The sequence below is a fragment of the Peromyscus leucopus genome, chromosome 10 (assembly GCF_004664715.2).
Source record: "Peromyscus leucopus breed LL Stock chromosome 10, UCI_PerLeu_2.1, whole genome shotgun sequence".
NCBI lineage: Eukaryota > Metazoa > Chordata > Mammalia > Rodentia > Cricetidae > Peromyscus > Peromyscus leucopus.
This window is the reverse complement of record NC_051071.1, coordinates 11,307,987-11,333,870: the sequence shown is the minus strand read 5'-3', so window position 1 is coordinate 11,333,870 and position 25,884 is coordinate 11,307,987. Positions and strand designations below refer to the sequence as shown.

The 25,884-nt window shown below is 39.4% G+C and overlaps 1 protein-coding gene across 3 annotated transcripts in view; it reads right to left on the bottom strand.

Moving 5' to 3' along the window:
- Rel (REL proto-oncogene, NF-kB subunit) overlaps window positions 1-25,884 on the bottom strand; it is a 30,166-nt gene that overhangs the window by 1,446 nt on the left and 2,836 nt on the right. Inside the window, exons 1-9 of one of the 3 annotated variants that reach the window (XM_028876377.2) lie at window positions 21,971-22,049; window positions 17,780-17,922; window positions 13,047-13,195; window positions 9,155-9,246; window positions 5,120-5,260; window positions 3,267-3,371; window positions 2,948-3,160; window positions 2,071-2,139; window positions 1,878-1,949 (exon numbers count right to left, since the gene is read on the bottom strand). In XM_028876377.2, coding sequence (XP_028732210.2) covers window positions 1,878-1,949; window positions 2,071-2,139; window positions 2,948-3,160; window positions 3,267-3,371; window positions 5,120-5,260; window positions 9,155-9,246; window positions 13,047-13,195; window positions 17,780-17,872 — 934 coding nt within the window. In that variant the 5' untranslated portion in view covers window positions 17,873-17,922; window positions 21,971-22,049. Of the gene's footprint in view, window positions 1-1,877; window positions 1,950-2,070; window positions 2,140-2,947; window positions 3,161-3,266; window positions 3,372-5,119; window positions 5,261-9,154; window positions 9,247-13,046; window positions 13,196-17,779; window positions 17,923-21,970; window positions 22,050-25,884 lie in introns of those variants that run through there. The other 2 variants (XM_028876380.2, XM_028876378.2) reach the window with 2 other exon arrangements.

Sequence of the window (25,884 nt, the reverse complement as noted above, 5' to 3'; positions counted from 1 at the left end):
ATTAGAGAAAACTGAAAAATACAGTTTTTAAGACTTATTAGGATATGACCCTAAGGTAGTACAAAATCCCCTATCATAAAAACCTGTATTTATTGACATATTACACAAGTACTACATAGACCAGGATAAAGTATCAATTTAAGGAAAGAAGATGGAAAATTTGTCAGGGTCTCATAAAATATCTTCTATCAAAGGCTGGATAGTTTTAAGATTGATGGGGTGAGCAATCTCTGCTGGAACTATTCCCTTCTGTTGCTGTTGGAGGAGAAAAAAGGGAGTCCAGGTCTGGAGTGGACTGGGCGTGAGAACAAGTGGTCGGCATGCCTGGAGTGGACTGGGCGTGAGAGCAAGTGGTCAGCACGCCTGGAGTGGACTGGGCATGACGACAGCAAGTGGTCAGCACGCCTGGAGTGGACTGGGCGTGAGAACAAGTGGTCAGCACGCCTGGAGTGGACTGGGCATGACGACAGAGTGGTCAGCATGCCTGGAGTGGACTGGGGTGAGCAGTGGGAGGGAGGGCGGGAAGTGGTCAGCATGCCTGGGGTGGACTGGGCGTGAGAGCAAGTGGTCAGCATGCCTGAGGCCCTACTGCAGCACTGATGGGTGATGCCATTCTGTATGCTGTGAACGTGTATTGCTCTGATTGGTGGATAAATAAAGTGGTTTGGCCAATGGTGAGGCAGAATAAGGTTAGGTGGGGCACTCCAACCAGAGACAGAAGAAGGAGAAAGACAGAGCAGAGGAGACGCTGCTGGCCACCACTGCAAGAAGAAGCAAGATGGAAAGTACTGGTAAGCCACAAGCCACGTGGCAAGGTATAGATTTATAGAAATGGGTTAATTTAAGATATAAGAGCTAGCTAGTGAGAAGCCTGCCATGGCCGTAGTTCAAAAATAATATAAGCCTGTGTGTGTTTACTTGGGCCTGAGTGGTTGTGGGGCAGGCAGGACACAGCGATTTTATCAGTGGCTGTGGAGCCTTGGTGCCAGGGGAGCACAGGAAAACTTCCAGTTGAGGCACATTAGAGACGAATACAGTTTTAAATATAGGATATGACCTAAGTAGACAAAATAAAAAACTGTATTAGAAAACACAATACTACAAAAAAAAAAAAAAAAAAAAAAAATGTCAGTTCATAAAATATTCTATCAAAGCTGGAATTAAGATGAGTGAGCATCTGCTGCTATTCCTTCTGTGCTGTTAGGAGAAAAGGAGTCCAGTCTGGATGATCGTTAGAAACAAATGCCTACCATTATCCACATCATTTCTTCCATGACATAATACGATCACTAAAATTACCAGTTATAGTAGTTTGAATAGACATGGCCCCATAGACTCATATGTTTGAATACTTGGCCCATAGTACTATTAAGAGGTGTGGCTTTGTTGGAGTAGGTGTGGCCTTGTTGGAGGAAGTGTGTCATTGTGGAGGTGAGCTTTGAGGTCATATATGCTCAAGCTAGCCCAGTGTGGCACACAGATGCTTCTGCTGCCTGTGGATCAAGATGTAGGACTCTCGGTTCCTTCTCCAGCACCATGTCTGGCTGCATGCCACCCTGAAGATAATACTAAACCTCTAAAATTGTAAGCCAGCCCCAATTAAATGTTTTGCTTTATAAGAGTTGCTGTGGTTCATGGTGTCTCTTCACAGCAATAGAAAGAAACCCTAACTAAGAAGACACTATGTATGAACAAAATGTATTTTCTTGAACAAATAAAAATCCCCAAAATATAATCAGTTTCCAACATAACCTTCAGAGGCACAGACTAGCTCAATTCAATACTGAAAGCATGAGAAAATTTGTAGGAAAGAAAAATATTTAAAAAGTATTTGTTCCTAAAAAGTGGAATAACAGTATTTAATAGGGGTAAAATACCTTTTTTGATGAATCTTCCTTCTCCAACTGGTCCCACAGAAACATTTCTTGGTCTCTCAGGAAAGTTAGCTGCTATGATAAAGTTTTTCTATTATTAAATGCAACTTGAAAAAATAGCTTATAATTAAAATTTTAAAAACAGAATAAATAAAACAAATAAAATTAAATATAAATTAATCCAAAGTATACTCACCACAATCTTGCAGCAGTTTCTGAAAAAGTAGAGTTGTTTTTTGTCTCTTTGATTTATTGCCATATGCATCTAATTAAAAAGGAAAGCAGGAAAACAGTAAGTTGTCGTGGGTTCTGCCCCTCCATCGTGAGTAGACACATTATCAACATATGGAAACACTTCAAATACATGGGAATAGTATAGACCTGTAAGTACATTATTGTACAATATATCCCATATCAGTTGTAAAGGACACTTTTAATTAAAACAAAACAGAAGCTTAAAAATAGTAATTTTTCACCCTAAAAACACCTATAAGTCAACACAAACTAATGAAATAGGGTCTGATAATAAGTAGTCCAAAAGAGATACCAATTTCTAATTAACAAACTTTCTACCTATAAAAAGGCACAGTAAGTACAAAATGTAAATCCAAAAATATGGATACTGAGAGAAAATACGATCCAACAGTTCAAAAAAATCTCAAATTATTCCAATCCTCCTAAGAAATGCAAAGAGCATGAAAAAAATCCAAAGACAAAGACACACAACTGAACAGTTCTAGGAAAAGGAAATATCAATTATGAATACATAAACCCGCACTCAATGCTTACTTCCCAGTGTCCCTGGGACGATCAGCTTGAGACAATGATCTGTTCTGAGCCAAGACTGTAGCTGGGGTGGGGGTGGGGTGGGCAGGGAGGCACTTGCTCGTGTGCACACAACTCACGTCACATTTAAGGGGGACGTGACAGTGGCACTCGTCTGTAATCCCAACAGTCAGGAGGTGGCGGCAGGAAGACCATTCGTCCTTAGGTATACACACAGACACACACACACACACACACACACACACTTATACACGTGTGTATACAACACGACCACCGCCATGTCGTACCTTTCTCGTCTGGCAGGTATCTGAAGTCCATGGACTCGCTGACTTCCTGGTCGGAAGGTCTCCGTAGCTGCATTCTCACTGTCACGGGCTCCAGGATAGCTTTGCAGTATGGAGGGGTCTTGAAAACAATGGCTACTTGGCGGTGTACATCAGCTTGTGAGAAAATACCTTTAGCTTCCCAGTCATTCAACACAAAACGAACTTCTATGTCATCTAGTGAATAAGAAGCCAAAGAATAATAACAATGGGGAAACAAGATAAAATATGTGTATTAATCAAGAGTAGAAGACTAATTCAATGGGACAAAACTGATAAATACCTTTCTGAACTTTGTCACAAAGCAGAAATATTTCATCTCCTCCCCTGACGCTTCCACAGTTCTTGTTTACACGACAAATCCTTAATTCTGCGGTATTTGGGGCACCTAAACATAAAGGATTTAAAAACATAGATCTCAGTATTGTCTTAATTAATGTTGCTATTGCTGTGATGAAACACCATGACCAAAAGCACCGTGGGGAGGAAAGGGCGTGCTTCACTCACACTTCCACATAACAGTTCATCAACAAAAGCAGTGAGGGCAGGCGCCTGGAGCTGATGCAGAGGCTGTGGAGGGTGCTGCTTACTGGTGTGCTCCCCATTGCTTGCTTTCTTATAGAACCCAAAACCACCAGCCCAGGGTTGACCCACCCACAATGGGCTAGGCTCTCCCCCATCGATCACTAATTAAGAAAATGCCCCAAAGCCTTGCCTACAGCGAGATCTAAAGGAGGCAGTCCCTCAATGGAAGCTCTCTGATGACTCTAGCTGTGTCAAGTTGACATAAAACTAGCCAGTACAAGTATTATAGGTTAGTATGGTGTAAGAGGAAGAATTTGAGGAAAATAATGTAGAGACAAGATATTTTAATGTACAGATAAAGGAAACTAAATATTTTTGTGTGTATTGTATGTCTGAGTGTAGGTGTGTGTGTGAGCACAGGTAACCATGTGCCACGGCATGTGTGTGGAGGCCAGAGAACAATCTACGATGCTTGCTAGTCCTCCATTTCCACCTCTTTTGAGACAGTCTCATTGTTTTATGCAGCTATGTACACCAGGCTAGCTGGCCTTTGAATTTGAGCAATTCTCCTGTCTCTGCATCCCAATTCTTGGTAAGGGCACACTGTGACTTGTCTTTTTATATCATTAGCTATATCCTTAGGGCAAAGCAATTTTCATTTATCTGCCCACTATTATTATGATAGTCCTCCAAGGCACCCAAGGCTCTCTGATAAGAATAATCTACCCCTATGCTCCTATGGATCAGTATTCTACATGCAAAACAGGTGTAGCACACACCACTGGTGTGTGAGTGTGTGTGTGTATGTGTGTATGCACAAAATATTCTGAACGGCAGTTTTATAATCTTTTCAAATAAACTTCTATAGCCTCTGATGTAGTGTTTGTCAAAATTTATGCTTCTGAAAATAAATGCCAGAAATATTTGCATAATGAACATTATTTGCATAATGAACATTCAGGAGCCAGTGAGATGGTTAGGTGGGTAGAGGTGCGTGCTGTAAGCCTGACAGCTGGAGTCTGGTCCCAGGGAAACACATGGGGGAAGGAGAAAACCAAGTCCTGCAAGTCTGCTTCTGACCTCTATGTACACATGAACACACACACACACACACACACACGCATGCACGCACGCGCACACACACACAGGTAGATGATGGATATATATATCTATATATTATATATGTCTTTAAAATGCACACATAAATATATATATATTTCATCATAATTTGTTTACAAAAAGAAAAAGAGAAGGAACTGAACCAAATACTCTTTAACTGGGTAATGATTTCTTAAAATTAATATATAGCCATATGAAAAAATATGCTGCCAGAAAAGGTGGCACACGCCTTTAATCCCAGCACTTGGAAGGCAGAGGCAGGTCACCACCACTGGCTTCTTTTTGTTTCTTGAGACAAGGTCTCACTGTGTAACCCAGAATGCCTTCAAACTTCATCTTCTTACTCAGACTTCTGATTGCTCGAATTACATACACGAGCCACCATACCTGCCTCACATACTCCTTTTCTAATTAAGAAAATACTTTAAATTTTGAACAGCTAAGGAAATGAACAAGCTAAGAGTACAGACATGAGAAAAGTGGAGCACTTACGGTTGTCATAGATGGGGTTGGAAACAACGGGAGGAAGAGCAGTCGTCAAGTCACCGTGCTCGTCAGGAAGGAACACTTGAAAACACAGCCTCACCACATTCAGGTCGCAGTCTTCGATGTCCAGCAGCTGCTGTTCAGGGACTGAACAGTACAACATGATTTTTAGACTGTCAGATAGTTACGTAATACAAAATCCTGTTCTTTCTCTCTGCCCATAATGTCCAATAACCTCAAGCAGCACTTAAATCTGCACGAAGCTAGGGTGGTACACGTCTCAGGAATAGCTTTCCTATCACACAGTCACTATCTAACAGCACATGCTACAGACAGTCATGCTCAGGGAGGAACTATGTCAGGAACCTGGAACCTAAGGGCAGAATCACAAACTGAAAACCACAAATCAAAAATCTTAATTCTGGCCGGGCAGTGGTGGTGCATGCCTTTAATCCCAGCACTCGGGAGGCAGAGGCAGGTGGATCTCTGTGAATTCAAGGCCAGCCTGGTCTCCAAAGCGAGTTCCAGGAAAGGCACAAAGCTACACAGAGAAACCCTGTCTCAAAAAACCAAAAAAAAAAAAAAAATCTTAATTCTGGAAACAGGTTAAAGACCCCCAGGAAATAGGCATTCTTCATTTAACATATTATTTGGCCCGGTCTGTAATCACCTTCTAAACTTGGCAAGAATCATCATCCTTGTTTTCACAGGTAAGACATTGATTTAAAGAGAGGAAATTATTTGTCCAAAGTTTCATAGCTAAATGGTAGAGTGAACTTTGAACAAGAGGGCCATACTAACCGTACACCAACGTTGTAGAGATGAAATGTAAAGAAGACATCAGATGGTGTAAGCTTTTTAAGAAACTTTATGTGTAAGTCAAGTTTGTTTAAAAACAAACAAAATGTACCACAGGACATTTTTATAGTTGTGAGAAAAATATAAAAACTTGTCATATAATACAGTACAAGAACAGCTTGTTTACATTGATTTTGAAAAGAAACCCTTTAATCCCAGCACTCAGGAGGCAGAGGCAGGCGGATCTCTGTGAGTTTGAGGTCAGCCTGGACTACAGAGTGAGTTCCAGGAAAGGCGCAAAGCTACAAAGAGAAACCCTGTCTCAAAACACACACACACACACACACACACACACACACACACACACACACAAAGAAAAGAAACCCATTTCTAAAATATTGCTGCCTTTGAAATAATATTTTAAGCCTATAGCAATAAATTGTTACTAATATATGCCATATTTTAAAAGCATGGTATTTGTTAAATTACATGAAAAATTTACTTGGAAAGTAGATTAGTATTAAAATTAAAATACTAAATGTGAAAAACAATTAGCCAAATTCCCCAGTCTTATAGGGAACAACCAATAAAAAAAAAAACTATTTCACACAATGTCAGTCAAACAGTCTCAGGAGTTACCCTGACACTGAAATTCATTCCAGTATCAGTATTCTGAAGCCTAACATCTGCGTCTATAAAAACATGTCGGCACAACTAGAAAGGTCAAAGTGGGGCTGGGAGAGAAGATTCTGTTGACAAAGTGGCAAAATTCTGCAAGCACGAGGTCCTGAGTTCAACTCCCAAACCCATGTACACAAGTTGGGTGCAGTACTAAGGTTTATAATGCCAGTGCAGAGAAGGCAGAGCCGGGGGACCCTCGCAGACTTGCCCAGCTCTAAGCCAGTGAGGAGCCCTGCTTCAGAAAAGACAATGCCTGAGGAACAGCATCTGAAGCCGTCCTCTGACTCCATCTGACTCCATACCATGTACCTGCTCCCACAGTTAAGAAAAAAAGTGGGGGAGTCAAAATGTTATTTTTAGAATGCAGAAGTTACATAACACTAACATGGTTTTTAACCATGTTTCCCATCTGTGGCACAACATGATTAAAAACTACTGACAATCAGGAATCGTAAGTGATATCAGGATTCAGAGTAAAGGCTGAAAACTCAACTGATAACTGCTTTGTGTTGTACATGGATATGTGTGAAAAAGCACACATGTGGAGAATATGTGTGAAAAAGCACACATGTGGAGAACACAGATCAATACTGGGTGTCTTACTTACTTGTCTTCACTTGACTTTTTGAGACGGGGTCTTTCACTGAACCCAGAAATCCCCCTGTAGCCACCTCCCCAGTGTTGGGAGTACCTGGCTGTTTTCAAATGGGTGCTAGGAATGACAGTCAGGTCTTCATGCTCGGCAGCAATCACTTACTTACAGAGCCCTATTCCCAGCCCTGAGCTAATTCTACAAAGTCTCGTTCTGGACTGGAAGAAATATCCCTTTTCTCTAAATCAGTGCAGCACTAGATCTGAACTTGGGTTTTTACCTTACGTGATCATCATTTACATGTGCCGCGTCTATCCTATTAATAAGGCAAAGTTCTGTGAACTCAGAATGGGTGTGTCACATCTTTGCATTTTCACTAAACATTGAAGATAAAAGTTTACATATAATGGGTATTCATTAACATTTCTTCAATTAATAAGTGACTAATGGCTCAAATAAATTACAAGGTTATCCACAGCTACGTAGTGAGTTTGAGGATGCAATCTCAAGTGGCTGGAATTACATGTGTGCTCCACCATGCCTAGACCCACAAAACTATTTAAGTAGCTACACAGGACTTTAGGATGAAGACTTTTTTAAAGTAAGAATAACTGCATCCACTTCAGCAATCATTTAGCTGTTTAACAATATGGAATGCTAAGAGGTACCAGATGCCATACCAAATAGTGTCATAAACAATAAACAATAAACGCTTGGCATTATTATTCAGCTGGCAGAGTGCTTGTTAAGTACACAACGAAACCTTGACTTCAGTCCCTAGCAATGCATAACCAAGTGTGACGATGATCCCAGTACTGAGATGTGGAGGCAGGAGGATCAGAAAATGCAAGTCATTCTTGGCTATACAGTGAGTTTGAGACCAGTCCAGAATTCTTGAGACCCTGTCTCAAAAACAAAAACAACAAAAAAGAACAAATGCTTAAACTGGGCATGGTGGTGTGTGCCTATAACTCCAGGTTATAGTCTCCAGGAGGGAGACTGAGAGAAGAGGATAGATATGGCATCTGAAGTCAGTCTGTGTTATATGGTAAAGCCCTGTCCCCAAAACAATACATTAAAAATAAAATGGTTAGTGTTATTACCAATAAAATGTGCTAAACAGCAAGACATATTTTGTCAATACAAAAACTAGTACAAAATATTTTGAAGGGCTAGAGAGATGCCTCAGTGCTTAAGAGTACTTATTGCTCTTGCAGAGGACCTGGGTTTGGTTCCCAGAACACACATGGTGACTCACAACCACCTGCAACTCCAGGTCCAGGGGATCCGATGCCCTCTTCTGACCTTCAAGGGTACCAGGTACACGTGTGGTGCATGTATACACATGCAGGCAAAACATTCATACATAGAAAAACTAAAGAAGTCTAAAAAATATTCTGAGTGGCCAGGTATGGTGTTGCATGCCTGTAATGAATGACAGAACTTGGGAGGCAGAGGCAGGGGCAAGGCCAGCCTCAGCAAAATAGTAATTCAAGTCAGCTGGGCCTTATGAGGTTCCTATTAAAACACAGCTGTGGGGCCGAGGGAGGGAAGTCCACGGTGCCTATTCAGCTCTCGGAGAGAAGAGTGAGGACTGTTTGCTGGACAGCGCATAAGGAAGAAGCACATTCGGAGAGAACACCTGGAGAAGGCTTTACTTTTCCTTTTGTTTTAACCAGGCATGATGGCTCACACCCACAGTGCAAGCTTGGAACGCTTATAAGGGAGGCCTGCTGAGGGTTCAAGGTCAGTCTGCCGAGTGTAGTAACAGACCAGTCAGAGCTACAGAGGAGGAGCTCATGTCAGAATAAACAAGAAAGGGGAGGGAGGCTTCCTCAAAGAAAACAAAGACACCGTCTACTTAAATCCACGTGGTTCCTCAGTTACAAATATAAGTCAACAAGTAGAATTATAATAGAAATCACAGTCCATTGATATCCAAATAGTAGAAATTATAACAAAATACTTACCATTGAAAGGGTTGATTCCTGCACTTATTCTTAAAATAATAGCTTCTTTCACTTCTTTTTTCTTTACACACCGAATACCCAAATTTTGAAAGCTAAAAGCAAAAAAATGAAACTTTCAAAACCACATCATAGTTAAACAAAAATATGACAGAAATCAAACATACTCAACACCGAGAAGTCACCTTCCTGTCAAATCCAGCTACTAGACCATGAGTCCTATTTCTCATTGTGATAATGAAGATACAAGGGTAACGAAAAGTAGAACTGTTCATAGAAAATCAGGGCACATGGTGGCACATGCCTTTAGTCTCAGCACTAGGCAGGGGCAAGTGGATCATCCTCAGTTACCTAGCAAGTTTGAGGCTAGCCTAGACTATGGGAAACCCTGTCTCAAAAGACAAAACCAAAAAAGTATATATAGTACTGTATCACTTTAAATATACTGTTTTATATCTTACCAACATGCCTAGTCAAATATACCAAGGTAGAAAAACATAAAAAAAAAAAAAAACACCAAAAATCAAAAGTTCACCTTCCAAACAAATTTGTGTATCAAGAGGTGCAAAGACAGCCAGACCCTGAAATTGGAAGGTATGTTTTGCTCCTAGAGCAATGTTAAACTATATTTTCAAAAGATGATATAGGAGTGGCTACTGCATTAAAAAAAACTGTATACATTCTGGAACTTAAAAGTCAAGTAATTAGAGATAAACGTCAGTATTCCTGGCTTCGTGAACATTTTAGAGGTTTGGCAGCACCTGGACGCAGGGAGAGTCGGGTAGAGATAAGCACCTGGGCCCCATTTATGTACAGTTCTTCATTCTCAGGAGGGACCTGGCTGGCCTTCTTATATTTGATTCCTCTGTCCATTTATGCTGCCTCCCTAGCTCATCACTGAAAAGTGTATCATCAAATATACCAAGTCATGCCGGGCGGTGGTGGCGCACGCCTTTAATCCCAGCACTCGGGAGGCAGAGGCAGGCGGATCTCTGTGAGTTCAAGGCCAGCCTGGGCTACCAAGTGAGTTCCAGGAAAGGCGCAAAGCTACACAAAGAAACCCTGTCTCGAAAAACCAAAAAAAAATATATATATACATATACATACATACATACATATATATATATATACCAAGCCACAGCAAGCAGCTCTACAGTGTCTTGCTGTGTACTCTAGGCTGGCCTCAGGGTTTTTCAGATTACAGCATACACTTTATGCCGTGTTATAGGATTACAATAAAAAGAGCAAAGTGGTTTTTGTTAGAGAGCTTTAATACTAACAGTATTGAGCAACAGCTTCAAAAGGTCATTTATGGAAAACTTCTCAATAGCTACAAATATTACCCATTTGCATATATGTGACACAGATGACGGTGGGGACTCCCCACCACCACCCAGTCATTCTTGTTCCCACATGGAAAAACCATGACATCATTTGAGCTGGGTGGGTGTGAAGAAGGAAGCAGAACTCAACGATAAGAACGCCCTACTTCTCCCCAGTTCGTTGGCACTGGAGCTCCCTGCTTAACCTGACTCCACACTCACGCCGCCTTTACCTTCATGCTTCATGCTTGGCACTCACACCTGTGGCTTCAATCAGCACCTAAAATAACTCAGCCATTTCCTTCCTCCAATAACAAAAAATAAATAAGTTATGAATTCCTAATCCTTTCTTGAAATCCTATAACAAAATAATTCTTTTTCAAAAAGAAAAATTGAAAGATTCTTAGTGTGTTTTTTCAGTTTTTCTCTAATAAAAGGTTTTAAAGACTTCTTCACTCTATTATACACTACTTGGTTTTGTTTCATTTGAATAATCCCATCTGCTATGCACAGAATATTAAAAGTAATGGGGGGTTTCAAAGTTTCGAGAGCTAGGGTGTTAACTCAGGAGTAGAGTACTTGTCTAGTTCATGACACCCTGAGATCAACCCCAACACTAGAAGAAAGAGAAAAGAAGAGAATGAGGAAAAAATTCCGACTTAAGGAAATCAAGGATCATTAGGGTATTTGGTTCATTTTCCCATTTACTCCTTCATAGTCATTCAACACATTCTGGGATTCCAGCTGTGCATTAAAACTCCAGAAAGGATGGAGATGTACAATTTCTCCCTTCATGGAACCTTAGTGTTTGGAATGCAGGATTGGCAAACTCTAATTCATGGTCAAATTCAGCATACGGCTGTTTTTGCAAATAAAGTTTGAATTGAAACACAAACATGTTCATACACTCACATATCATCTGGCTGCTTTCCTGCAGCAATAGCAGGGCTGAGTAGGACACAGAGTCCAAATGGTTTATAAAAGCCTATGATACTACTAGCCATTTACAGAAAAAAACCTTGCTAGCTCAAGTCTGGGGAACTACTAAATGAGCACATTCAAAAAACCACTCAACTGAATCATAACAAGTTTTATAAAGGTAAACATAATTTTTAGAAAGGAGCATATAACGTGATCAATTCAAGGTGGGCAGGCAGGCTTCCTGGGGAAGTGATAATATGAACTGAACTAGGAAGACGAAAGGAACAGATCATGAAAAGAACACTTTGAGCAGAGGAAACTAAAAAATCCTCTCAAGACTGCGATGTAAGATTAGAGGTGCACGCCTTTAGTCCCAGCACTCAAGAGGCAGAGGCAGACGGATCTCTGAGTTCAAGGACAGCCAGGGCTACACAGAGAAACCCTGTCTTAAAATACTCCCCCCACCCCCCAAAAGAAGATTAGAGGCACTAGAGTGTGACAGAGATGAAAACACAGGGGCCATATGGAAGAACAGCCAGAAAACTAAATCAAAACAAGTTGTCTTCACAGAAGTCAGAAAGAGTATTTCAAGACACAAACGGCTGGAAGTTTAAACACTGCTGGAAGTTCAAGTGACGCAGGCAGTAAGACTTTGGTCAAATGCACATTTCTGTGTTTTGTGTTATTACTATTAATAAGAGGAACTTTTTGGGAGACAGTGTCTTGCTGTGTACTCCATGCTGACCTCAAATTTTTTCATAGATTATGTAGAATGCAGAGATAAATCACAACATAAAATATATTGTCTTTACTTTCAGTAATTATAAAGAAGTACCTATCTAAGTATGGTAATGCATACTTACTTATAATGCCAACACTCTGGAGGCTGAGGCAGGAGGATCACTACATGTTGGAAGCTAGGCTGAGCTACACAGTCAAAACTTAGAAGATAAGAAATGGTAGACATATAGCTCAGTTGTCAGATGGCTAGCCTAACATGACAGCAATCTGTCTTGACTTCAGTCTGCATAAACTGAGGTGGTGTCTTATGGCTATAACCTCACACCTGTACTCTCAGTATCTGGGTCCTCTGGACGGCCACCCTGACTTATATAAACCCTGTCTTAAGAAAAAAATAAGAAACATAAACATTTTAAAAGCAGTGCTTCTGCTGAGCCAGATATGGTAGTATAACCTGCAATCTCAGGATTTGGGAAGAGGAGGCAGGAAGAGAAGTTCAGATTCATTCTACACAGCAAGTTTGAGGCCAGCGAGGCAACATGGGCTGTCTAAACCTCCAACTCTCAAAGAAGTACTTCTGCTGACTATCGTGTGGTGCTGATAGTAAAAAATGAAAGGGCAGTTCTAATGCCAATGGTGAGGTGGCTCAGGGGCTTAAGGCATCTGCCATCACACCTGGTGACCTAAGTGCAATCTTCAGAGTCCATATGGTGGAGGAAAGAACCAACTCCACAAGTTGAAACGACTCAGACCTCCACATGCACCCACAACCATGCGTGTCCCCCACAGATGAAAAATAAAATTAAAAATTTAAATGTATACTATAGTAAATTAAATATGAATTAATTTTGCTAAAAACTAAAATTATATCCTTGTCCTATTGCCTAAGATGTCTGTGGCAGTATACTTACAACAGAGGTCTGCGTTCTGGTCCAAATTCTGCTTCATAGTAGCCATCTCTGCAGTCTTTCCCAACTAAATCATGAGGATGAGGCTTATATGGGTCATTCTTGGTTACTAATGTAATTCTTACTTTTCCTTTTCCATAATAGTTCATAATCTGAAAGGGGAAATTAATTGTACAATCCGTGAGTATATCTTGTTACAAACAGATATACTAGATGGGTATTGTGGCGTATACCTGTAATCTCAGCATTTGGAAGGCAGGATTGGTACAAGTTCAGTGCCAGCTATGGTTACAAACAACACTACCCTGTTTTAAAAGCAACAGACATAAAGACCTGATCCACTAAATTCAAGTTCGATTTATGTAATGAAGTCAGCACTGAATAAAGTTCAAATATTCAGCAGCTCACTTGAGATTAAAGTTTCCAGAGAATACCAGCAGGGAAAACTTACCTTCCAACTCCTGAAATGTTTCTTTCTGCCCTAACTTCATCTGGCTCTATCATCTGGTTATTTATTTTCCTTTTAGAACAGGTAAGCAGGCTGGGCATTGTGGCACACGCCTTTAATCCCAGCACTTGTGAGGCAGAGGCAGGTGGATCTCTACGAGTTCGAGGCCAGCCTGGTCTACAGAGGGAGTTCCAGGACAGCCAGGGATACACAGAGAAACCCTGTCTCAAGAAACCAAACACAAAACAGGCAAGCTGGGTTGGGGATGTTGCTCAGTCGACAGAATGCTTGCTAGCATGCACAAGGCCCTGGGTTTGGACAGAATGCTTGCTAGCATGCACAAGGCCCTGGGTTTGATTCCCAGCACCACATTAACCACACTCAAGAGGTAAAGACAGCAACATTCAGAAGTTCAAGGTCTTCCTCAGCTGCATGGTGAGTTTGAGGAACCCTTGAGCTATATGAGATCCTGTCTCAAAAATCCTAAATAAATCACGTAAGTTGATACCTTTTGTTTTGTTTTGTTTTGTTGTTTTTCAAGATGGGGTTTCTCTTTGCAGCCATGGCTGTTCTGGGACTCACTCTGTAGACCAGGGTGACCTTGAACTCAGAGATCCTCCTGCCTCTGCCTCCCAAGTGCTGGGATCATAGGTGTGTATCAACACCACCTGACAAGTTGACACATTTTTTCTTTTTAAATCATAGAGCACAAGGAAATACTTAAGAGGTTAGGTTCTCAGTGCTTTGCTCCTGGTTACACCTGTCATACCATAAATATGCCTTGAAAACATATTTAAGCCACACTGGAAATAACATCAAATAGATATGACCCAACTGCCTCTGCCTTCCGAGCTCCGAGATTAAAGACATGTACCACCGTGCCTGGCTGTTTTATAGTTTATTCTTTGAAAGTTTCATACATTTATTTATACAGTGAATACTGATCATATCCACCTGCTACTATTTCCCTTTTTAAAACAGAATAGTAATCAAGAAATATTTACTGCCTTTCTATATGAAAGAGAGGTAATTACTCAAAACTACAAAACAGGCGGATGGAGAAAGAATTCAAGCTGTAAAGTGTTTAGGATCTGTTGGAAGAGAAGAGATACAAATCGTACATATAATTTTGATGCATACAGTAGTATGATTTAAGAAGAATTAGGGGCTGGTGAGATGGTGCTGCAGGTAAAGGCACTTGCCATCAAGAAGTGTAATCTCTGGATCTCATATAGTACAAAGAGAGAACAGCCCTGCAAGGGGTCCTGTGACCTCTACATGTGTACACACACACACACACACACACACACACACACACACACACACACACACAATGAGGGGGGCAGAGGGAGTCTAAAATAAAAATGTTCAAAAATTAAAACAAACAAACAACAAGAACAGAGTCCTCTGAGGACACATGGCCCATGAAAAAAGCAGGCTTTGAAATTCTCCCTTGACTGCACCCACACTATAGAAGACAGAACCGTGGATGCTACTAGTTTCCAGCAGTTCCTCCAGGGAGAGTCAAGGTGACAGGAAAAGCTGAGAATCTTGGGGAGGTTGTGACCATCAAAAGGAGCAAGGGCAGGATCACTGTCTCCTCCAAGGTACCTTCTTCCCAAAGATATCTGAGATATCTCATCAAACAGTCTCTGAAGAACGGGCTGCGGGACTGGCTGCACATCTGGCTGCACAGCATCACTAACAGCAAAAAAAGCTCTCAGATGCTACTTCCACGGTAATGAGAATGAAGGGGAGTAGGGAGATGGGGATCAAGACACACTGGTCTGGAATGTTTTGTATGAAGTCATAAATAAAATTTAGGAACAATTTTTTTTAAAGAGGAGCTAAAATGACTCACAAGATTGGAAGCATAGAATTTTTAAGGTAACTTTTCACTACATCTCTTCCATTTGAATACTTAAAAGAACTTAGATAACCCAAATCCATACTGTTGCCAAAAAAAATGTGATTTAAAATCATGAAGTTATGGGGTGAAGGGATAGCTCAGCGACCAAGAGCACTTCCTGGTCTCCCCCATAGGACCAGAGCTCAGATCCCAGCATCCATATCAGGCAGGTCACAACTGCCCTTAAATTCACCTTCAAGGGATCTGACACCCTCTTCCGGCCTCTGTGGACCTCCACCCACATATGCATTTTCACAGATACATACACACACATATATATCAATAAAGTATTACTTTAAATTCAATTTGTACAGTAGATGGGACAGAAAGCTCTAGGCACACATTACTACATTATGGTGACTGTGTACTGTATATTTTTAAAAAGCTAGGAGGACTTGGAATGTTTCCATAGGAATGATAAATGTTTGAGGAGCTAAGTATGTTTAACCTGATTTAAGAATTACAAGATGTATACATTATCAAATGTTATATGACATCCCATTAATATTATAATTTCAGCATCTACATATCAGTTAAAACAAAAAGGCAAATTTGGAAATCAATATATAACTTGGCAATTGACTTATTTTTTTAACTTTGTAATTCTTAGGTTAAATAAAATAAACTGTAAATAAGCTAGTGATTTACAAAGCAGTGATTTCAGATCTAATGATGAAAGATTAAGAACCATTTTTCAAACTCCATTTTGAGATGTTGTCTTGCTTTTATCTACACTGGTCTCTGGACCCAAGTAATCCTCCTACCACAGCCTCTCAGCTAGATTGGATCTCAGTGGATGATACTGCCCCTGACTAGTTTTAAACTTTGTTTTCATTTCATTTGTTTATTTCATTTAAGACAAGGTCTTGTTTAAAAAGTCCAGATTGGCCTAGAACTTCTTATGTAGTCCAGGCAGTTCTCAAACTCAAGATCTACCTGTCTTTGCTTCCCAAATGCTTGGATTACAGGCATGTGCTACCACACTAACTCACTATTAAGCTTTTTAATTGGCATTTAAGTGATAAAAATCAGCCAGGCAGAATTGTACATGCCTATAATCCCAGTATGAAGGAAGCAGAGGCAAGAGGGAATATCACTACAAGTTTGGGGATAGCCTATTCTAGTGAAATTTTGTTTCAAAATAACAAACATGAACAAATAAATTATAAAAAGAAGACAAGTAAATATAATCTGTAAATATAGCATATAAACATACCTTATATATATGGTACACTTGTCAAATTCATTTTCAATCAAAAACTACTTTCACAGGCTAGGGATCTATCTCAATGGTGGAACACTTGCCTTGCATTCTAGGTTCAATCCCTAGTACTGTCTGTCAAAAAAGATCAAGAGAGACCAATAGCTTGAAAACTTGTGATACCAACTCTGCTGTCAGGAGATGGGAAGCAGAAATAGAGGACCCTGGCAGCTAGTGGACCAGGTAGCCTGGCATGTGACGTGAGAAAGCAACAGACACCTGCCTCAAAAAGGTGGAAGGAAGGCACCAACCACCACAGCTGTCCTGATGTCCACATTAGTGCCTGCATTGCCACACACTCAAAAGACCTTAAACACAGAGAGAGAAAAAAGTGATAACTTAGATGATGTCAATAACTCAAGAGTATTGGAGATACGCAATAAAGGAAGGAAAAAGGAGGGAAAGGTCTTCCGTGTTAATAGCCCCAAGACTAAAAGATTGTCCAGCATATACAATAACTGTCCCTCACCACAAAGGACAGAGAATGCTTTTTCCTCACTAGAACCTCTGTGTGTACAAGAGGGTCAGATCCGAAGCTGTCAGTGCACAGTCAGCCCTGAACCACCGCGGTTACATTAATACATGAACTGGAGCAGGAAAGAGTCCACATCTTTTAAGAGACCTCCCTACAAACCTAGTTAATGCAAAGCAAGCACAAAGAAAAACACAGAGGGAGGGAGCAAAAGACTGTGGAGGTAACTGTTAAGAAACCGAGCTGCCGGGCGGTGGTGGCGCACGCCTTTAATCCCAGCACTTGGGAGGCAGAGCCAGGCAGATCTCTGTGAGTTCGAGGCCAGCCTGGGCTACCAAGTGAGTTCCAGGAAAAGGCGCAAAGCTACACAGAGAAACCCTGTCTCGAAAAACCAAAAAAAAAAAAAAGAAACCGAGCTGCTGGGCGGTGGTGGCTCACGCCTTTAATCCCAGCACCCGGGAGGCAGAGCAGGAGGATCTCTGTGAGTTCGAGGCCAGCCTGGTCTACAGGGAGTTCCAGGACAGCCAGGGCTGTTACACAGAGAGACCCTGTCTTGAAAAAAACAAAAAAGAAACTGAGCCTTTCGTGTAACTGCCACAGTGAAACACGAGCCACTAAAGGGAGGCACTGGAGGAAGGCGCGTTACCTGGATAGACGGGTATGTTCGGTTGTTGTCTGTGCTGTGCTCCCCAGGAATGCTGCCTGCTGATCGTCCTTCACATTTGTATCTAAACCGCATTCCCCTCTGTCTCGGCTGTTCAATTATTTCTACATACGGATTATATCCTCCTGAAAAGTTTAAAAGGGACAGGGCAATGAGATTAGAACACAATAGCAATACAATGGGTTTTAATGACTTGGGTTTTACAAAACAACACACCAAAACAAAGATCTTTTCCCTTCTCAACATTGAATAACGAAGTTCAAACGTAGTCATCATAGATTAGACGAGAAGGATACCTTTTCCTATACAAACTGAGCTCTATGTAGTATTAACACACAGCTGATTAGTGCTTGCTTGCTTAATACCTATAGCTAATGGCAGCAGTAAGTTCTGAGATAACCACTTTAGAGTGATTGTCCACAGGAGGCCAAGTCGAAGGCTTTTCTCCCAATATTTCCTAAGAAAGTTGAAGAAAATAGTATTCAGAAGTACGTTTATACTCCAAAACTGAGTAAAATGTGCTTCACCGCTTTATTTTAAATAAGATTCTAAGTACATGAAAGGACACTCATTGAAAATTAAAATGCACTTAAATCCTTGTACACACAAGTCTGGAATACCAAATGATCTGTACACAATATACTAAAACAAGTCCCAGAAGTGACTTTAGGTTCAACTAAATTTTCACATCAGTTCCATCTGAACCTCCTCCAAAATGTAACATATAATGTGGGTAAAATTAAATAATTTACTTTCCATAACAAATGTAATTCAAAATATGTACCCTCAGGATAAAATACTGATACACACAACTATCAAGTAGTGTGCTGAGTGGAAGAAGCTAAATCTAAAACAAGCGCTCACTATAGGATCCACTTGTATGAGACTCTAGAATACATAAGCCAGTCTATAGTGAAATACAGCTGATGACCATTTATTTAAAACCAGCAGATGAGAAAGTTTAGAGGATGGTGGACATGTTTATTTTTATTGTGTTGATTAAGATACATATGTATATATGTATATCTGTGTAACACACACACACATATATATAAACACATTTATTTATTTTATTTATTTTTATTCTTTTATTTCCAAGTGTGGTGGACCAGACCTTTAATCTTAGTGTCTCGAAAGCAAAGGAAGGCTGATCTCTGTGAGTTCAAGACCAGCCTGATCTATATAGCAAGTTCCAGGCCAGTCGGGATGGACAAAAAGATACAGTGACTCCCCTCAAAGCCCATCTTTGGGGTCCTAACATGAAGTTTAGGAAGAGTTATGCATAACAATAGTTAACCAGTCTTGGTCATAAAGAGATCTTGTCTCAAAAATTAAAAATAAAAAACTTAAAGTTTATATATAATTATTACCTTACAAATAATTAATTGTATACCAATAAAAATTTAAAAGCATATGCATCTTCATCCTTTTTATTAGCCAAATCATGAAATAAAAGTTCAAAAAAGACAACTGTGTTTACAAGTTAGGGTAGGTAACCACGTGCCTTTACTTTAAGAGTATAAATTCCCCAAATCACAAATCCATTTCATTAAGGCTTATTCAGTTAGAATGCAAGCAATCTTGAGAAATGGTGAGACAATGGATCTTTTAAATGCAGTATGGGAAAGGTCTACACCACCCAGCTACTTTCATCTTCTTTTCATTCTAGAATTTACTATGTAGGTCCAACTGACCATGGACTTGAAGTGATCCCCCTGCTTCTGTCTCCTGAATGCTATTCTTACAACAAAATAAGATCCAGCAAGAGTCTAGCAAGACCCTGTGTTAATCATCTTATTGTTAATGTACTCTGTAAAATATGTGTTAAATTCTTACCGAGGGTCACACATACAAGAGGCAGTCAATGAGTGGTTCTACTATTACTTCGGATGCTTTCTTGAGACAGTGGCATCACTACCACACCATCACTCTCACACTGCTACCCTAAAGGATGTCTGTCCCACAGCCAGGCAAACATCACCACTATCAGTGCACAAAAGGGGGGAAGGCACTAACAAAATTCTGCAGAAATTATAATAAGAACAAAAGAGGAATCGAACAGGTTAAGAGGGGGAAAATGTAACAAAACAAGAGTGAAAAGACATTCTAGAAAAAGGGAAGTAATTGTCTATACAGGTGCATCAATCACCAATGGAAGTGGAATACAATTCCACTCTTAGAAAGAGAACTGAAAGTCCAAACACATTCAGTAATATGAACTCCATTCCATATGTGGAAAGGAATCAGTGCTTTTATTCAAGGAAATCACAAAGTCAAATTAGTATTCTAGAATAAGAATTCTGATAGTAGTGGATAGACTGAAGAAAAGGGAGAAAATAATCAGTTTAAAGATTACTTGTATAGATATATACATATATATATGATTTTCTCCTATAAATACATACATATAAGAGATTAGCAACAACAAAATAGAGCAATTATGACAAACTTTATAATGAGTTACTTAAAAGTTTTAATTTATTTATGGAATTTTCCTTTTAATTTTGTGCTACAGTTAATTACAAATAAATGAACTAAGGAAAATGAAACCATAGATAAGTGTAGAGGGGGCTGGAGAGGTGGCTCAGTGGTTAAGAGCATTGGCTGTTCTTCCAAAGGACCCAGGTTCAATTCCCAGCACTCACATGACAGCGCACAACTGTCTGTAACTCCAGTTCCAGGGGATCTGGCATCCTCACAAAGATATACATGAGGGAAAAACACCAGTGCACATAAAAATAAAGTAAAAAAAATAATGAGGAAGCCTGGATGGTAAATGAAAAATGAGGACATGACAGCTCCTTGGTACGGTTGAGATACGTGTAGAGTACTGCCATATGAGCAACAATGCAGGGAGGTCTGAAATATGGCTATTATAAGAATAAAAGATTATTAAAAAACAAAAATGACAGGCTTTTGGTACCTAAACATCAAAGACAAATAAATCACTGGTGCTATGGGCTACGGGCTGGGGAGACAGCTCAGTCAGAAAGAGCTTGCCATTCAAAGACAAGCTCCTGAGTTCAATCCCCAGTCCCCACATACAAAGCCAGGCATGGTAGTACACACCAGAAGCCCAGGGCAAGAGGGGAGGGGGAGCAGGAGGAACCTTGGAGTTCATTGGCTAGCCAGCCTGGCCTAATGGTTGAGTACTAGGTACCAGTGAACACCCTGTCTCAACAAGATGAACAACTCCTGGAGAACCAAGATAATTAACACTCAAGGTAATCTCTGGTGCACACATGCATACCTGAACACACACACACACACACACACACACACACACACACACACACACACACACAATCACTTGTGGCTATGTGGTTTTTGCTTTGAGTTACTCAATAAATATTTTGTACATTTTAATTCAGACCTCTTGTTTTAAATCTATCACTCACTTACTTATTCAAATGATAAAAAGCAGGCCAAAGACCTGGGTTCAATCCCAGTACTAACAAAAACAAAACAAAAAACACAAACAAACAAACAAACAGAAAATCCAACGAGAGAGAGAGAGAGAGAGAGAGAGAAGAAATTTGATTTTAATTCAACCAAGTTCATAATAATTACAGAAAATATAAGCAAATGAGTATTTCACAATTTATGCATCACTGTATATATAATCTTTACATCTCAGTTTTAAATATTTCACACCTTGTATTCTTATAAGACTATTGAAGAATGTACATTTCTTTTCAACTGTGTTAAATTCAACATGATTTTTTTCAGTGGCATCTTAAAGAATTTATGTAGTTGAACTAAAAGGTCAAATAAATCCCAGAGACTACTTTTTAAAAGGTGTTTTGGTGGGAAACTGATACAGAATGACACCATTAAAAAGCAGCTGTTAACTTTTTTTAAGATGTAGAAAAAACACAGCAGAGTCATTCAACCAAGTTATACAATTCTTTAAACCGGTGAGTGTATTTATGAAAATTATGAAATACAAAGAAACATAAAGTTAGTTGTTGAAAAGATCATTTAAAAATATCTTAAAGAACCAGGTGGTGGTGGCACATGCCTTTAATCCCAGCAGAGGCAGGCAGATTTCTGTAAATTCAAGGCCAGCCTGGTCAACAAAGTGAGTTCCAGGACAGGCTTCAAAGCTACACAGAGAAACCCTGTTTCAAAAACACACACACACACACAAAATCTTAAAGTAGTGAGGATTACCTAAATATTGTCATGTATTATCATGTATCTATATTTATTTTTCCTCTTGTAGAATCTCTTCATTGAGCTGGATGTGGTGGTGCACTCCTTTAATCCCAGCACAGAGGCAGGTGGATCTCTGAGTTTAAGGCCAGCCAGGTCTACAGGGTGAGTTCCAGGAGAGCCAGGGCTACACAGAGAAACCCTGTCTTGAAAAACCAAAAACCAAACAAACAAAAAAAGAAACTCTTCATTAATAACAAGCCTCACTAAAAACCAACTTTCAGAATTTAGAGTCTGATTTATATATTTCCCCCAGTAGGAAATAACTTTCCTTTCCTGTAAATCAATGGTTCTCAACCTTCCTAATGCTGTGATCCTTTAATATAGTTCCTCATGTTGTGGTGATGCCCCTCACCCCCCACCCCACCCCACCCCACCCCGCAACCATAAAATTATTTTGTTGCTATTTCTTAACTGTAAATTTGCTATGATTATGAATCGTAATGTAAACATCTGATATGCAGGATATCTGATATGCGACCCCACAGGTTGAGAAACACTGCTATAAACCAACAATCATAGTATTTTTGTTTACAGCAATTATTCCAAAGGACATTAGTTTAGGGAAGATTAGCTATTGTGTTCTCTATGTTCTGAGACAGGATCTCATCTTAGGGAAGGCCTCTAAGTTGCTTTGTAGGCCAAGCTGGCTTGAACAAGTGTTAAAATTAGAGGCTCAGCTATCACAGGGCTTTGTACAGTGCTGGGGATCAAATCCAGGGCTCTCAAATACTGGGCAGCTACTCTACCAACTGAGCTACATCCTCCTCTTTTTGAGACAGGGTCTCAAGTAACCTAGGCTGGCCTCAAACTCAATGTATAGCTTGAGGCTTTCCTTGAACTTCTGATCTTCTAGATTCTACCTTCCAAGTACCAGGATTACAGATCTCTGCCACCACACCCAGCTTTGTTATTGAAATAAAGCTACATGTTTTACTTCTTCAAGTTACTGAATGGCAGAAATTATATTACTCACTAAAGCCTTAAATCAACATCTGTTGGTAGATTAAAATCCAAAGCTCTTTTGTGTCAGTTATTCAAAAATTAAAGGACTGTATTAATGATTAGTCAGTTCCTCCTTATTAGATTCCTCTATAACAGAAAAACTAGTGCTTTGTGGGCACCAGAGTGACTACACCTTCATGCTTCCTCATAGCTGTTCATATTTTGGTTGAACTGTATCTATGACTTTTAAAACCCTCCGAGCTATGAAATTGTTTATATTATGTATCAGAACAATGAGCCAATCATGTCCTTCCTCAGTATTGCTTTGCAATGCCATTCCTCTTGAAGATTAAAAAAAAATGCAAAAATGTAGTCCTCAATGGAGAGGAAGAAGGGAAAATTACAAATCAGGGAATCTTAGGGAAAATAAATATTCTTAACTAAGATTACTGGAAGTCACTACAGTTTTTTAAAGCACAGAAATGTTTTCAAAATCATTTCTAAACAATTACATTTTTTTAACCAGGGCAATATAAAGTGAGGATTGAACCCTATATTTTGAATTGCATTGTAAATATTAATACCAGCTAGAATAATCTTTGAATTACAGCTAAAATGCTTGCAATATACTTAAGATTTCATGTGCACTCAAGCAAAAAGGAATGCTCTATGAAAACATTGAGCCTATTTACTTTTCTTTTTACTATTTACTAATTTTTACTATTTGTTTCCTTTTACTATTTACTAATTACTACTTACTACTTACTAATGTACTAATTTCTATTTACTAATTCAAGTATGAGATTTTAAAATTAAAAAGAAATTACATTAGAAACATTAGAAATAAAATAATTGTCAAATTATATATAAAATAGGCATACCCACTAAAATATTGTTAGAATTAGAAACTAGAATTAAGTACACAATAATAACATGTTAATTATATATACTAATTAAAACACACACATAGGTATTTCTCACTGATCCTCTTAACTTTAATCTTCATAAAGAGAACTGGTGTTATTAACTCATCTTAGAGATGGTAAAACTAAACTTCAAAATAATATGAAATTGTGAGAAAAATATTATTATTATTCTATTATATTTTTGTTTTTTTTATCTTTTGAGACAGTCTCACTGTGTGGTCTGTCTGGCCTGGAACATGTTTAATAGACCAGATTGACCTTGAATTTAGAGAGCTGCCTGCCTCTGCCTCCCAACTGTTGGCATGTATGTACAGTAACAATTTTTAATAATATATCAGTGAAGAAATCATAATCTAAGAAACTAACAAATCTACCTACCAAGTGGATGTCTTCTGGGTCTATGACCACAGAAAAGATATGAAAAGGATGATAAAGAGTGAAACTATTCCATGAGTTTTTTTGTTGAAAGAACAAAAGTCATAGGAATCATGAAACTGAAGACAATCATGTTTTTGAATAAAATCAATTACTTTATGTAACAAAAAGGCAGTTCAGCATAAAATCACAGTAACAGATATGGCTATAACCTATAATCTAAAAATCAATACAGCTATCTTAGGAACATCAGGCAAATATTTGGATTCAAAGTAGTCCCTGGAACAAAGTCTGTCCACCTAGGTAGCCTTTCCAAACCATAAGTCATACCCTAACCTCACAGAGATCTTAAAGAATAAAGCCCAGACAGATTTCTGAAAAAGCCTTCCAAATTCGTCTAAATACTTTGAAGACCAAGTGCCCTAAAACACGAAGTAAAAACAACAATGCCAGCTCCCCAGGGAAGCAACCCGAAGTTCAGATCCAGGTATGGAAGGACGATGGGTAAGGCAGGCAAACAACCAGAGCTAGCTGTCGTTCCTTTTTCTCTTCCTCTCACAAAGAGAAGCTCATTCAGCTGTAACCAAGAAGACACTCAAAGGCAGCCGTTGATTGCTTTTCCTAACAGTACTGTTCTGAACTGCTACCAGCACCTTAGGTTTTACAATGTGGCACACAATGATGGTCGTGCTAACCAGGGTCGAGAACAGCTGACCAGAGCGCCTCTCTCACAGGAATCCTAGGTAACAGGCTTTGCCTGGGATCCAAGGGAGCAAACAGCTAATAACCATACCCTCCAAACATCATCTCTGTTCACCCTGGAAAGAAGTAATTAAGAGCATCCTTTTTTTCCTCCAGACAGGCCTACCAAAGCTATGTCAAGCCAGACCTGGTCACTCACACCTGAAATTCCAGCACTCAGGAGGCTGAGGCACGAGAATCAGGGGTTTAAGGTCATCATAGCTACAGAGCTATCCTTGTTACATGAGATCCTATATGAAAAGAACAAAACCACAAACACATAAATATATATAAACATATAAATCTATATTAAAAATTCAATATAACCAGCTGACTTTCAACCAGGAGGAATTCAACTGATGTATGTACCATAAGGCAAATCAAAGTTAAGTAAATGCTTTGCAGTAAGATTTCACTGCATGGGTACAGAAAAAAAAAAATCCTAAGGTTTTTACCTGCTAGAATGAAAAAGTAATGTTAAAGTCTTTCCTAGAATAAAAAACACATGGCAGCATGAAAATCATCTGTATGAAGATTTCAGGCTTAAAAATGCAAGAGATTCAGTTAAATACAAATTTCAAATGAACAATTACTTTTGGGTAAATATATTCTCCTTTGCAATATTCATGCAGAGAACACAGATGGGAAAAAAAACTGAGACAAAACATATTCTGAGTCCCTTAAATTGTATTTGAGAAAGAGACCACCCACCCTGTGTTCCTAATTATGATTGTGCCTCCTGTGCATTTTCTCCACTCATTCTCTTCATTATCCATCACTAATTTTGATAACACCTTTATCTCTTTTCCTGTGTCTCTTTTCTGAAACATCTGTATTTGTGAGCAGTCTTACTAAAGAAAGGAAGTCATTTGTTTCAGCTGACAC